The sequence below is a fragment of the Formica exsecta genome, unplaced genomic scaffold, assembly GCF_003651465.1.
Source record: "Formica exsecta isolate Colony F162 unplaced genomic scaffold, ASM365146v1 scaffold395, whole genome shotgun sequence".
NCBI lineage: Eukaryota > Metazoa > Arthropoda > Insecta > Hymenoptera > Formicidae > Formica > Formica exsecta.
The window spans coordinates 826884-843468 of NW_021851188.1; the positions used below are offsets into that span (position 1 = coordinate 826884).

Sequence of the window (16585 nt, forward strand, 5' to 3'; positions counted from 1 at the left end):
GAGTGCGTGTGAGAGAGATATTAGTTCCGTTTTTGAGTGTTGAGAATGTTCATTTGTAATTGTTTAAATCTAATGAGAAATGTACTGTAAAACTATAAGTACTATAGGCACTAAAAATATATCATTTGTTGACATGAAAAAATAAAAAAAAAACCGACTGTGTGAGTTCTATCCGCGCGCGTGGCGTATTGCGTATTTGCATTTTATTATATACGCGCGTAATTGCAATTGTAACGCATATTGCGTGCAGGTACAAATTCTGTTTTCCTTTTTTTTTTTTTTTCATTTTTCTCTCTCTCTCTCTCTCTCTCTCTCTTTCGCTTTCTATATACATATATGATAACGAAGCCGCGGTTTATAAAATGATGAGAAGTCAGTGTTAGCGTTGCCGCTGTTATGGGAGTATGCACACCATCGCGTGAGACGAGATCGCGCATCTCATTTAAGCGAATGTCGAATGACGAGCTTCAGTCTAGCATTAAGCCACGCGGGCATAGTGATATATATATACATATATATACGATATAGGCGACAAACATATTATCGATTTTTTGTAGCAAAAACAAGAGAGAAAGAGACGGATCTCCGTTATGCATCAGAGGTCTCTGATGATGATGATGAAGTACCATTAAATCGCAAATATGATAGAAGACCATTAAATGTTCGTCTTGTCAAGTTGATCGAAGTTTATTCCAGCGCTCGTGACTAACGTGGCAATCTACTTTTCTATTTTTCGTCGTTTATTCAAGAAAGAGAGAGAGAGAGAGAGAAAGAGAGAGAGTTATTCAGTTATCGAGTTGCATCGGGAATACGCGGCACTTAGGGAAATGACGCCTTGGAGATCCGCGGAGAGGAAGGTAAGTGACATTTCGATGAGACATTTACATGAAAAGTATCTTTTATACAACGTATGTGCATTCGATATTTACAACCATCGTTCGCAACCATAAAAAGTCAAAATGGCACGGTTGTTGATCAATAATATATCGCGCGAGAGGGATATCGTTGCACAATTACATGTAGCAAAATGCAAGATGTTTTATCTGCAAGTGTTTTAAATCTGCTCGCTGCTAAAACATTTATTTCTTTCTTTTTATGGGTATCAAAAAAATAATGCAGTGTCCCTTTTTAGATACATGCGCTTCATGAGATGTGTCTTGATCTTATGATTAACTCTTAAAAATTATCGCCCGGAATATAATCAAAAAGTATAATTATTAAAATTAATATATTTCATTCATATATTAGACATGTGTATAATTTTTATAAATATTGAATTTTCATTGAATTTATATGACATTAAATTATAGGCGGTATTGGAATGAGGGCAAGTTAAAATAGAAAAGTTACTAAATTAAAGTCAAATGTAATTAACGCCTCGTCTTCTCGGAGCTAATTAAGGGTTAATCAAACAAATATAAATATAATTGGAAAGTTTCAGTTTTCTGACGCATTTAGTAAAATCCACAAAAGGGACAGCGTCAACGTTATCACATAACACATTAACGTATTTATTAAATTATTATTATCAGTTATCGCTATTGATGCTATTGCTGTTGTTGCGGAGAATTACTAATAGTTTCCATTTTCTGCTCGTTCTCTTGATTCGGCGAGTCCTGCTTCCTCTTTTCCTCGTCGGTCTCCTTCGTCGGCGCCAACAATGCGTTCAGCAAGCCTTGCATCAATATTATTAACGTAACTTTACGCGAAGTACTTTATTACACAAAGTATGTTACAGCTCGATTAATTATTATTTAATTATTAAAATCAGTTTACTCACCGATCTTTTCTCCTTTGAACGAAACTCCTAACAAAAAGAAATCTCGATTAAAATACCGTCGTCATAGAAGTTCGATTCAAGATTTTCGCTAAAAAAAATTCGCGTTCGAAAATTCGACTGTCTAAAAATCAACGCTATTTTCTTCTCGTAAAAAAAAAAAAATCCAATTGATGTGAGACTTGAGATACCCTTTCCTTATCACTTTATCAGAAAAAGAACTGCAGTTTCGTGCGCAGAGAATTGTCGATCCTTACTCACCGTTATCGCGGTACTTATTCAGCTGCTGGTACACCTGCTTCATCCGCTCGATGTTGATGCGCGAGGTCTTGTTGTGATTCACCATCGGCAGGGAGTACTCCTTGCCGATGACACATTTAGCGGCGTGTTGTATGCTGAGCGGCGCGTTCCACGGTTCGTGGATGTACCGGGTCGGAAAGTTCTTCAGCACCGGCAGATAGCGTCTAATAGCGCAACAATATAAGTAAGATCGATTTTATCGAGGGAGATGGTAACGATTCTCTCCACGCACGTGCAAAATTATTTACAGTCCAATTGATGTGAGACTTGAGATACCCTTTCCTTATCACTTTATCAGAAAAAGAACTGCAGTTTCGTGCGCAGAGAATTGTCGATCCTTACTCACCGTTATCGCGGTACTTATTCAGCTGCTGGTACACCTGCTTCATCCGCTCGATGTTGATGCGCGAGGTCTTGTTGTGATTCACCATCGGCAGGGAGTACTCCTTGCCGATGACACATTTAGCGGCGTGTTGTATGCTGAGCGGCGCGTTCCACGGTTCGTGGATGTACCGGGTCGGAAAGTTCTTCAGCACCGGCAGATAGCGTCTAATAGCGCAACAATATAAGTAAGATCGATTTTATCGAGGGAGATGGTAACGATTCTCTCCACGCACGTGCAAAATTATTTACAGAAAAATTAATAGCGGAAGTAAATGCGAATAATTTATACTTTGTTTGCGCTCTTCGTACTCTCGTAAAATGTATAATAACGTTATTTCGTAAAAGCATTAATAATCTGATAATCGGACATTGTCATCGCCGATGATTTGCCACGATTAAGCTCTAATGGAACTAAGCTATTTAACGTTTCATCTATTTTGCTACTAAATTCTGCTTCTCGCACGGATTCACGCTCGATGCGTTAGAAATTAAGATCAATCAAGATTAAAATTTCCATTAGTCCGGCTATCGCGTGAATGTTAATAATCACTGCTCCGATATTATCGTATACACACGCGATCGTTAGCGTAAACGTTATTTTTCAACGAGGAACATAAGAGATACATAAACGCGCTCATCGAGATTTTTTCGAAATTATTTGACAGTCGCTTCTTATTTAAAAAAAAAAAAAAAATAGAAAATATTTTATAATCTTAATTGCGCGATTTATCACCTGATATAATCGCCGTTCGGATCCGCCTTCCTGCCGAATCGCACAGGACAGTAGCAGTGGAAAAATTGTTGGAAGAATGAGCTGCATGACAGCCACATCCACATGCCGGCATTGACAGACCAGTCGGCGTCCAAGAGTAGCTCATCGAACACCTTAAATTACATCAAATTCAATATGAAATAATTAAAGTTAACGCAAATTGCCAAACACATAAATATTTCACTATTATTTAATATTAATAATATATCATAATTTAATAGTGTAATTTAATTTCATCAAGTAGTATATTCGGCGAATAAAGTAAACCATGATTTATTTGTATCAATCACGATTAATTAATTAATTAAATTTTTTTATTCGGGATTATATTTTTTACAAATTCGGGATTATATTAGCAGATGCATTTCACGTACTTTCGAGAAAAGAATCTCGCAACGATATTACGAAAAAGATCATGTTAATAACAAGAGCAAACAGATAAAATGAACGCCGCGCGAGGCGATCAAAATGCCAGGCACGCCGCGACATTTTACCTTCATTCCTTCCTCCCATGAGATCCAAAGGTCGCCCCTGGTCAAGAAACAAGCAACCGCATGTCTGGCCAGATGATGTATCCAGCCCTCCTCGCGCAGTTGAGTCATGATCGCGTCGATCCACGGAAATCCCGTCTGACCCTGGCGTGAAAAAAAAATTTTACTTCGGCCGTAAAGTCTCCGAAATCGTGCGTGGCAATTTTTCCCTTCCCGGATACGAAAGTCTACGAAAACGTTAATAACAAAATGACATTTTTTTATGAATTATTTCGAAGATCTTTTACTTGATCGCGTTGAGAGAAAATATTCGTTATTCGCGTTGGCCGAGAAAAATCGCGACTGAAGTCCGCTTGCGCAGATGATGCAGTTTTCGTCCGTGATTGCGCTCAAAATTCACTCACGTTCGCCCACTTTGCGAGCGCCTCGATGTTCTTGTCCCACGGTATCTGCACGCAAATCGGGTTACCCTGCATGCGGTCGAAATTGGGGTTCTTTGTCGCGGCGCAGTAAAAGAACTCGCGCCAGAGCAGCTGCCCGTGTAACGACAGCGGTGGCACAGCCTTCTTTATCTGAAATAGTATCGTTGACGGAAAATTTTAAGGACTCATTCGCTTCTCAAGATGAAAACTGGAAAATATATACGCAATGTCGTTCAGATAAGAGCGATATCCTCATTTTAAGAATGAGAAACAGGCAGGAATCAATAAAAACTTTCGCTAACGTGTAACACTAGCTAAGAAACTTTCATAGAAATAAAAAAATCTCGCGCTGTAATTAATACGTTTTTAAAATTCCACTTAATTATTACCGAGGAGAGGGAAGCGAAGACCCTCGCGCCGGAAAAAAATTATCCCAATGTGCTCGACATCGCGTATCGATGCATTGCAAGGGTGTTATCGGCGACTTATAGCGATCGGATTGCGGTCGTCTCGTACCTTTTTATACAAATCGGTGAGCTGGTAATAAAAGAGTCGCGTGCTGAGGCACCCGAATCGCAGATAAGGCGAAAGGCCGGTTTGACTCGGCAATAAGGACTGCGGTGTCATTTTTGGCCTGCCGAAGCTCGCCACCCACGCCTTCCTCTCGAGATGACGTTCGAGCCGAGCCAGGGCCTCGCTTTCGCCACCGACCCACACGGGGGGTAGCAGGCCTTCCGTGTCAAACCCTATAACCACAGAGGAATAATCAGGAGGGATACAAAAAAAAAAAGATATCGAGTTAGGGGTAAAAATGACCAAAGAGTCTATCACTAAGATTAAATTATCGTGGATATCTTTTTAGATATCTTTTAGATATCTTTTAGATATCTTTTTAGATATCCACGACTTTAATCTTAGTGATAGACTGTTGTGGAAAACATCCACAACGCAACGTTAAGGCAAAGATCTTATTTTTATTTGTTGAAGAATCGCAGGAAAAGAATTGGAAGTCTTCGGGATATGCGTTGACATTTGATAACAATGAGAGAGAGAAAAAAAGCGAAATGAGAGAGAAGAGTGAGACATTTGAAAGTGAGGATAACACAGGGACAATACCGGCTATAAGTCAACGGTAATAAGCTGTTGCGCAATGCCGGAAGAGAACTTCAAAACGTTGGTGACATTTAATAATAAAAACAATAATTAGTAATCGATCGAATCTCTTTTCGCGGAATGAGCCGCGAAAAATGGTGCGAAACATCGACGGATTGTAATAGGCGCTATCGGGACGAAATGAATTCACGTTACACGAGATAACACCTGATTGCTCCCTTACACACGGCGGGCATTAATATTGCAGGGGCTAATCTACCGCGAGTGAATTTTCCATGACAAGTGCGATAAACTCGTGTTAATCCGTATAACACCTAGCCCGGAATATCGAAATGCATATCGCACATTACTGCCTAATTACAGCCGAAACAACGGTCGAGTATTTTCATTTCAAGCGATTTGACATCTCTTTCGCGCTTCTAATTTTAATTAGAGTAAACGATATCCGAGACACTCGAGTTATAATAACCGGTCTTGGATCAATATGAAACCGACGTTTTTCAAAGTAATTTTTCCTTATTTTTAAGGATGTTAAAAAAGAGCTGCAGTTAAAATTTCGAGGCTCTCTTCATGATTCGTAATTAACGATGAATTATCATTTCAATGATTTATGATATATTATTGAACGAGATAAATTAATTCTGAAATTAAGACTTTAACCTTAATACTTTCGGACATATAGATTTTTTTCTAACCGAGTTCCTCGAGGGTGGGCACGCCGTAATGATCGTCGTGGTCGTCCTTGAGAGGGGTATAGGCACTACCGATGCAGGCGGCGGTTACCGTTGGTACTGGCGGTTCCGGCGGGTCCATGCCAGCGACGACGTTTTGAAATTGATGATAGGTCAACGGCGGTTTCCCATTATTTCTCTCTATGATCCTGAAACGCGCGACGTAGAGAGAAGGTTCAGTCGCGAAATAACTTGAGAATAATGGCAAGACATATATAATCCCAATGAATATATATGCTAAAAAGTTTCTCTTTCGATTTAGATTTTAAAATGTTAATATTTCTTCTCTCTTCTCGTATAAACGTCTTGTTAAATAATATCAATAGGAAAGGGGGTTACAGGATATAATTCTTGCAATTCTTGATTTACATTTTAATTACAATTTTTTAGGCTGATTGCGCTGAACGCGATTTAATTAAACGCAAATTTCCTTTATTTATTAACATTAATTAAATAATTTATTAATAATTCATCTTGTTAATTCATCGCTAAATTAATCGGTATGGATAGGTATTTTCGGACTCACTCGTCCAGTTTGTAGAGAGTGTGCGAGACTTTCTGGACCACCGAGATACCAATCTCTTTACAGAGTGCCGAGATGTTGTGATCTCGCACGCCGCCGAATGGCTCCGGATCCTCTTCGAAGGTCAGATTTGTCGTGCCCCATTCCTTGAAGAGCTTGGGAAGTGCGTCGGCCGGTTGGCCGCGGATCACAAACAGACGGGAATTCAGTTTCCTTAGGGAACAGTCTAGATCTTCCAGACATTGCAGCAGGAACCTGCATCGGACGAATGCCGCACAAAAAATTGACGTGCTTAAATGCAGATAATGCAATTGCTATGATAGCCAATATTTTATAAAAACTAATTTTATGAAATTTAATTTTATAAAAATTAATTTTATAAAATATTATAATTTTATAAAAACAGAGATAGTATTGCAATTTATATCATAACAAATTTTTGATAAATCGATATACTATTTTTTAATTAACTTCATAAAGAAAAATATCAAAGCACTGTCGCTGAAGTAAAAGCGTAAAATGATATTTTATAAAACGTCCGCGCGATGTTTACAATTTGACCTTACATAGTAATTGAGATGTTATAAAAGCGTAACATAAACATGTCTCGCCGTTGTTGATTTATTTTTGCCATCGCTAATGTCCCCTCAGTCAACCGTGATTCAGTAGGATTATCGACAGCATCTAACCGTACGATCGCTTAGGAAACAGTTACATAATGCTTAATCAACATGACAAATGATGGACGATGAGAGAGTCGTGCTTGTATGAACGTTCGTCGCAGTAATGCAACGAGATTGTACGATGCAACGAAGATCTACTGCGCCGTTTGTGTTGAACACAACCTCGGCTGTCGCCATTATCGATGAATTAAACAGTTGTCACTCTCGATCGTCGTAACATTATATCCATTTAAATCCAAAGAAGCCGGATAGGAAAAAAAAACAACTCTGTATGTGTATCATTGACATGATCATTTGCATGACGTCACCTATTTAATATCCAAATATCCAATTTTTTTTTTTTTTTTGCAACAAGAGATTAAAATCGAGAATAAGGCAAATCTACGTAGAAAGATTTTTATCCACTATGTGTGTTTCAACAAAATGATATGCGCTTGACGTACGGTCGTATTATTTTCTACCTTTTGCGGAAGCTATTGTATCGATCTCACTCGAGTCCGCGAGATATATCGACGGTCGCTCACCTCCATTTATTGATGCCGACGTTGGTGCTTCCGGCGAACCAGGGGTCCAGCACGAAGACGCACCGGAAAGTGGACGCCCCCGCGAGACCTTCCCTCAACGAAGGGTTATCATGCAGCCGGAGTCCCTTACGAAACCAATGAACCGTATGCTTTCTACCGTCGCCCCGGACGCCCGATGTCACCCCCTGGTCCATTTCGTTGTTATTACTTCCCGTCATCTTTCCTCAGCACACCCTTCGAGAAACGAACTTTCTTAATTAGTTTATTCAACACAATGGAAAAATTCCATTCGCGATGGATTATTGCAGTAAAATGACGGGATGTTTGTACAGGATGTTTTAGGAATAGCATGCGAATTTTTTCAGATATTAACTGCCGAATTACTCTCGCGATACAATTATTTCTTTTTAATCTCGACACTCCGATTATTTAAAATTTCCTTAAAAATGATCCTGTCCGATATTAACCGCAATGCTAATAAATTTCTATTAGAATCAATTATATCTTCAAGATTTGATCTGCCATTGTATATTTAATACAATCTTCCTGCCTCAATAAGTTTCTAACATACATAAAAAAAATTTTTCGAAGATGTATCCCTCTCTCCTAGGGAACTTAAAATTTAAAAAGCGAATTTGTTCGATTCTTTTTGCTACAAGATTTCCTCTCGATTATACGGCAGATCAGTGCGAAAAGCGCATATCTTGAATTCCCTCGCGCTATCATCATCTCGAGAAGAACCTGACGAGACGGTGCTCTTTCGAAGCCCAAAAGAAAGTACGACGAGGCGCGAATCAATCCCCGTGGGAGCCCTTACAACTGTATCTTCAATCGTTTTTCGTCCGTAACGTGCGTTAAAGGGTCCGTCTTCCCTTTCGCTGCTAAGCCGAAAAAATAAGAGTCGGCTCGACCTTGCGGTCGAAAGCTTCCTGTTCGGTCCTGATTACGCGTCGTGCGGAAAATTCGATTTTCTTAGATGTCGCCGGATATACTCCTGTAGGACACCCTCCAAAAGGCGATGTCTTGATTGACCTACCCCGATTTGACATCTCGCCGTCCGCGGGGACGAGAACGATTATTAGTATTTTGAAAAGATCGTTTTCATTATCTCTCGATCGTATCAGAAAAATTTCTATATTTTTTATATTTTCTCGTCGATTTTCGCGTCACTATAGTCGAAATACACAAATTTCCAATTATTATTTATTATATCTAAAATATTTCTTTTATTTATAATAATATTTTTCTTTTATTTGTACAGTGATTTTGCTTTTCTTCTCTCAGATTAAGAGTTGTTGTTTTTTAATCGACAATAAGTAAATTTTCCTTCGAAACGAGCGAAGGAACACAAACTTATTTTAGTAATGATACGATCGATTAGGAGCTTTTTTTTATCACTTAATGAAGGAAGTTTTGATAACGTAATTTTCCAACAAATCCTTGGCACATCATACTTTTGTACTCACGGCATACAGTTCTGCATGCTACGCGCTATCGCGAAACTATCGCAACAATGTGGTTTTGTCGCGATGCGATGATTCATGCGATGTCGCGAACTTTATTGTTGGCAAAATTAGCATATCCATTATACGCGAGCGCGTTACTTCGAGATCAAAATTTACTTAAGACGTGTAAAATTTGCTTTTTCGAGAAATCTGGCTTTTTTCAATTACGCGTTAAGCGCAAAAAACAACGGGAAACAAAGAAATTTATAAGAAAATCACCGATTTGGGAAATCAAACGCTCAGTTTTACGGAAATGAATTCTTTTCGATCTATTTAGCCTTCGTGAAGATATAAAATGTTACATTTTGCAATTGCATTTGCGCAGACTCTCTCTCTCTCTCTCTCTCTCTCTCTCTTTCTCCAGATAAAGTCGATTTATTATTACACAGATGGGAGATTATTCTTTCGCAAGACAAACGTAATCGGTCGTTGCTTCCGGTGTCGAGAAAAATCTCTGGCTGCGCGATCGCCGTATCTCGCGAGATCGAACATAGGGAACGAAATCTCAGACGGGACCGCCCCCCCCCACGATACACGGTGGTCGTGGTTGATTTCCCTGGCAACCGTAGAGATAGAACGACACGGGTGCATTAATTTTATCCCGCGGGCACGTTTATATCCGTTGTGTCAGTGGCGTAACTAATGGGCCGACATAAATAGAAATGTGCTCTCCATAAACGGAACGTTGACTTTATATCTAGTGGTATTGTCTCTCTCTCTCTCTCTCTCTTAATTTTTAGAAAAAAATAATTTATATACTTTCGTGAAGATTTTAATATATATTTTTTTTCGTTATTAATCGTTAATTATTATTAATGTCAGCACGTGTAGAGAGGAAGAGAGAGACAAAGAGGTAAAGATAAAACAATTTATTATTCCGGGGCAAACGCCGTCAGCGGAGCAAGATAATCAAGATCGATCCTTTGAAGTTTCCCTGTTGACGGGGGACAGGGAGGGGTGGAGGAAAGGGGTGACCTGAATGTTGGTTACGCTACTGCGCTGCATCCCGTTGCGAGCTCCGTGTGTGTCTCTCGTTTTCCAGCAACGGTAGCGAAACCGCTCGAGAGATTAGCCCTCAGACGTACGAGGGCTATCTTTTGGCACGTTATTCATGAGCCGGGGGGATCAACGCGCATTTTGCAGTAATTTATTGCGGAATTCATTCCGCCTCTGATACACACATATACACGTATATAAACCGCAAAGGGACTCGTACACGGGATGCATATATACGTATATATCGACGTGCATCGATAGTATTTTGGGGGTGTCTTTAACAAATTACGGAGGGGCAGAACCACTGAATTGAATTTACGCGAATTTTTCATTTGCTCTCGTAAAGCAAGCTCGCCGGAAAATAGCGACTGTACACGTTTGAAAACTTGATAGCAAAATGTGACTCGACGCTCATCTGTCTCGTTTCGTTTGTATCTACTGGATGACCGAAATGCAAACCCGTTCAGCGCTCGATCTGCATTATTGCAGAATGATTTATTATTGGCAATTCTACTATGAATTAGGAATTATTTTACGGACCGTTATAAACAATTCGACTTTTACCCCTTATTAATATAATATATTATCACCGATTACGAAATACATCGACGTTCCGACTCGTCCATCTTAACTCTCCTTAAAGTCCGATATTGTATTATGACTACACGTTTCACCACGGGGCAATATAATCGAAATTTATCGTTCCTTAATGGAATTATCCTCTTGTTCTTCCACCAACTTGCCCTGAGAAACTTCTAGCAATAAAACCGATACGCCAACGCGATCATCGCTCGTTGCTTCGATCGTGTTTGCAGATGGTACGATCGCCGGTTCACGCAGGGTCGCAATAGTTTCTCGACGAAATTCATTTTCGACGAAAAGCCACGCAGAAGAGAAACTTTGATCCCGACGCACATACGATTAGAATGCAGGAGATTCGTTTCGCGACTGCGTCGCAGAATTAACTTCAATCTCTCGAGAGGCAATGATTCTGGCCAAAAGAGCACACCGCTTTAAATATTTGTGTACGTTATAGTAAAATGAACTCAGGTTTATATAATTTTAAGAGAGCATAGTTTTGGAGTATATTCCACTGCGAGGATAAATTTCATCATTGCATTTGTGCCGTTGCATCGCGTTAATTATTCCAGACTCAGCGAGAACAACACAAAGGTGTATCCTTTTATGATATTCTTGATGGCTAAAACACGAAAACGCACTTTGACGTTAAGTATGCAGCTTCTTAGAGTCAAAAAAGTTGATTACGCGTTTAATATCGCGAATCAACGATCGCGGATGCGAGCGAGAAAAATAAAAAACCGAGGTGTTCGTATAAATAAGGAAAAAACATACTACATTACGTCTGTCGTGACGCAAACGCGTTGACATAATCGTCCTTCTAATCTTCGGTCTAGAGTATGATGTAAGCGGAATATACATGATAACATTGATAAAACAGCATCTGCAGTTTCCTTCTTGCTGACCGCAGCAGAGGATACTGTGCAGAAATTCGAGAGGACCGGAAGGATATGGACGCGAGCTAGTCGTTGCAATGGCTGAGAGCATTTTACCCATGTAAAAATAATATTCAATTTTTGACATATTTCTCTAGAGTTCTAGAGTTCCTCTTAAATGTGTCAGAAAAAGTTTGATCGATCAAATAAGATCTAAAGATATTGATGGAGTATCAAAGGTATTTATTAAGATGTTTTCATTGTACAAAAATCGATAATAAATTTTTCATTTTATAATCGAGGGGGGTCAAATTTATAGTCATAATATTTTTTAATAAATTTCTCGAAGCGCTTAAGAAAATATCAGATTTGTGAAAAAAATTTTTCATTTAATAGAAACTTGACCTCTCGGAAACGAATAGATTATTGATTATTCTTTTCCTGGATATATGAAAATATGGAAACATAACGGAGCGTCAGTATTGTATAAGATCATCATCGTCGATGATATTTAATTATAGCAGCGATTAACGTCGTGTATATACGAAGTATCTATCTCTAAACTACACAGTTATACAACTATGGATCAAATGCAATTCATGGCTTATTATTAGCCACTTCCTGGATATTCTCGGCGGAAAAAGGAAGTAATTTTATCCCGAAATAAGCGCAAAGGATTTAATATAGTCAGGATTTTCTGTACTATTTATTACGCTAATTTTATCAACCACCTGTGGCGTCGCTCCCGTGCTGTCGCGTAATAAATAATTTTTTGCAAATGAACGCGAAATTTTACAATTTGTTTAGCCCCCTATTTATTTTAACGCGCCGCTTGTTGTTTTTCTTTTTTACTTTTCCATTGATTTCGATTGCCCATTCATTTTCCGCTACCGATTATATTCACGTTTTATTCCAACGAACAAAATCAGATTTTCACATGTGCGTTTTGTGAACGCGAGTATTCCGCGAGTATTCGCGCTCGTAAACTCGCTTATCTATTCAGAGATATAGCACGTTGGGTTTGCACGTTCGCAAGAACGTCGTTAACGTCGTTCGCCGACATAGCTGGGAAGATGTTCGTCGAGTTATCGAATACGATGCTGAGAGAGGAAACTCGACACGACCGTCGTTTCTAGAGCTAAACTATCGTATTGTACTTTGATGGATCAGCGAGTTTAGCCGCAACGACATGACAGTGACTAAATATGCATTTCGCATTTAATTTCCCGTAACAAAACGCCGCAGGCGTATCACGACGAATTTCGGCAAATTCCTGTAAGTGTTAATTTATAAGGGTCGAGAGGGTCGAGAGTGTCGGGGCCAAGTTGGAAACATTCATTCCGTTCGAAAGTATCCACTCGTCGGATAGACGAGTCAGTAAGTTAACCCTTGGGGAGACGGCTGAACACCTGTTTCTGATTTCAAATCAATTCGCCGTGTGCGATAAATGTAGGGGAAAGAAGGAAGGGGGAGGATCGATAAAACAAAGTTTCCGCAACATCGATAAAATTAATCATTCTGAAATTAGTAAGTAATCGAGAATCTTCTTAATGACATTCCCGCATCATATCTAGTGACGTGAATATTAATTTCGCGAATGGCCATTAATGAATTATATACGTTACATGTGTACATAATTCACCGATCATTCTGTCAACGCTTTGCGGATTGACTGATTCATCTTACAATTAGTTGATTATATCTTTGAACTGAAATTAAAGTATTTTTAAACATGTATATCTGGTTGTGTTAAATTAATCTGGTCAAAATCGCAAAACAAAAATTTATAAAATTCTTTAGATTTTGGCTGTTAATTTTCCGCAGGCGAAAAATTTTTTAAATTTCAAACAATTGATACTCCTGGAAATTAAATTTATAAAGAAATAAAATTTGCACCTTTTTTTTATTCAGAATTAGATTTAAATAATGTACACGCATAATATATATACACGTGTGTGTGTGTGTGTGTATGTAGAAGACCTTTAAATTATATTATGCGGAAAAGGAAGGTCCTCGCACAAAGTTTTTGGTCGTTCAAATGTGGTCAGTGATTACGAGCGCGCTGTATCGCATCGCATGCATTACTTTCTCTCTTACTTTGATCGAAGTTGGTGAAAGCGCACCGGATTAGAAAGATACCAGCTGACGTTGCAGTCCGTTGCAATAAGTCCGGAGAGCGACTTGTGGCAGCGACGAATCGTTGCGGAAAAAGCTCTCTTTCTCAGCCGGCAAGGTGCGGACAGCGAGTTCGCTGTAAAGCGTGCATTTTTTTTCTAATGTGATTATCGCGCAAAGTCTCTCGCAACCAGTTCCCGAATTAAGAATATGTTCGAGAAATTAAATTGACGATGATTCACATACATCAGCTGATCGTCCTATCGATAACGCGCATCGTCGCGGTTCCAGGTCACCGAGTTGAAAATTCACTGCGTAGTTTTTTTAATTAAATTAAATTAAATCAACGACGACAATTCACATTCGCGACACTCGTTAATCGTTACGTCGATGAGCCACGTCGTCGTAATCAATGTTGATGTATCGTCAAATGCATTCCCCTTGTGTGTCACATAGAATTAAGGTATTAATTCTTTTAATTATAAAAATGATGAACAACACAATAGAACGTTAACAGTTCGCGTGCATAAGAGTTTCACTGGCACGCTCGTGAATCGCGCGATAACACGCGAATTGCGCGACGCAGATCACGATTTCCCGAAGCATCGCGATAACAGATAAGACTCACAGTCGATCGTTCCACTGGCGTGTGCGATTCCACTGATTTCGCATCTATTTTTTTTTCTTTTTTTAATTTTACGGCTATCACGAGAAAGATTTCACCGATTTCACATTTATTTTTTTTCTTTTTTAATTTCACTGCAACTATGAAAACGGACGAGGAACGGGCGCGACGAAAAACGGCACCGCACCGTGCTAACAGTGGATCGCATATGCGAACGCAATAGTCGAAGAAGGCAGATGGACGAGGGGGCAGCGTGCAGAGGCATGCAGAGGAGACCGAGCCACGCCGAGTGCAACGTGACTGTTGTATCCGCGCGGGTCACGTGGTACCGCGATCACGTTGCAGTCGCCGTGGCTGTCGAGTGCAACCTCTCGCTCTCGTCGAGCGCTTTCCCCCATCCTCTCTGTTCGAGGTCGTCGTTCGTTTTCTACTTTTTACTTCGCATTTTCCTATCCAGAATCCTCGGAGATACATATTCGGGGGTTTCTCCAAAGTATGTCCCTTTCTGCCCGCTCGCTCCTTTATTCTCGCATCTACGGGAAAATATTTTAGAAACTGTAAATTCTCTCTCTCTTTGGACGAATTTTTGAAAGATTTAATATTTTTCAATAGATCTAATTCAGTAGATCTTTGATATTATAAAAACAATCGATGGATGAATTATTAATTTATTGATTATATTACTTATATAATAGGATAGCAGATAGAATAATTCGACGTTACGCATTTCTTTGTCACGCACTTAATCCGCTTGACAAATAATTTTAATTATATATTTTGCGTAACTATTTTGTAACTCGATTTAAAGTATCGTACTGTAGAACGTTGTTATTGATCTGCAAAACCTCGCTTGCGTAACGAATTTGTGTTTGTCTTATTAAAATAGGCTTCGTGTATCGAATGAGATATGAATTTAACTATTCATAGCGCGACTCATCGATCCGGCAATTTATTGCGCAACTCATATGAAAATTTGCTGTTCTTTTCTCTCTTGGTTACAGACGTAACAACAATATATGCTTCTCTAAATTAATTATAATTTAATGACAGTAATAAAAGTAAATAAAAATAAAAGTTGTCTAAAAGTATTCTGGATGCTGTACCCCGTTATCGTTACGTATCTTGAGTTAATTAAATCATTATTTCTGTATTTTATATGTCTAATCAAAAATGTATATCATCAAGTGTATATTTAATCAAAAATATATAAAAATTAAAAATTGTTCCGCGATTCCAAATATGTACACACAATTTTTCAATTATTCCGTAGTTAAAAAATTGTGCGACTTTACTCATATTGATAAAAATAAACATAAAAGACACATTATGATCATGTATAATGGAATGTTACATATTAATTTTAAGGAAAACTATATTTAGAATATATATCTAAATATATAATTATATATCTTTAATAATATTATATATAATTATACATATTTCTCTTTTTCTCGAAAAAACCACATATCCACAAAAAATTGATTCGCACAAACCTTTCATTTTTGCATAATGAATTTTTCAAAATATATTCGCAATTAATAATATATTGATTACATACGTAAAATAAAAATCAATGGCAATATAAATATAGCAATAGCATATAAATTAATATAAATTCGCGAATTAATATTTTCTATGTATCTGTCGCCGTTACGTGTATATTGTATTTTGGGAATAAATACAAAATGTCATTTCAAAGTAAACAAGTTTGTAACAGAGTAGTCTCAAGATGTCACATGAGACAGATAAAATGATGATAAACTCCGCGATATAATCGTTCATTCGCTAATTAGTGGGCGTGTCTAGGAGGAACATAATCAAGTTACGAGAACAATAATAGACTTACGCAATTATTTTCAGAGACTGCATAATCTCGCACGAAGGTACCAGACGCTATGAAGTTTATGGAAAAATAAGGTGGGACACAGAAAGTATACATTAGTTTGCTATTTCACGATGACGCAACGAGAGTTAGCACAAGCTGTCGCAATTGTTGCTCTCGTCAATGATTACGAGCAAGTTACATACCTTTCTGTTTCTTTCGGGCGATCATGTCTCATAAAAGTTCTTTTTTTCTTTCATCGGTGGAAGAGATAATGAAATTATCATTTGCTACTAGATCAGTCACACAGTAGAATTATCTTCTTCCTCTTCAGTTTCTGTTTTTTTT

At 38.4% G+C, this 16585-nt stretch overlaps 1 protein-coding gene across 1 annotated transcript; it reads right to left on the reverse strand.

Moving 5' to 3' along the window:
* Positions 1–880: 880 nt before the first annotated feature.
* LOC115239842 (cryptochrome-1-like) lies at positions 881–15765 on the reverse strand. The gene is made up of 11 exons (XM_029814626.1): positions 13773–15765; positions 7721–7954; positions 6517–6768; positions 5955–6139; positions 4663–4892; positions 4129–4296; positions 3728–3868; positions 3195–3346; positions 2424–2626; positions 1781–1807; positions 881–1675 (listed from the first exon to the last, which is right to left on the reverse strand). The coding sequence occupies exons 2-11, from the start codon at positions 7936–7938 to the stop codon at positions 1548–1550; spliced, it is 1704 nt and encodes a 567-aa protein (XP_029670486.1). The 5' UTR covers positions 7939–7954; positions 13773–15765; the 3' UTR covers positions 881–1547.
* Positions 15766–16585: the final 820 nt, after the last annotated feature.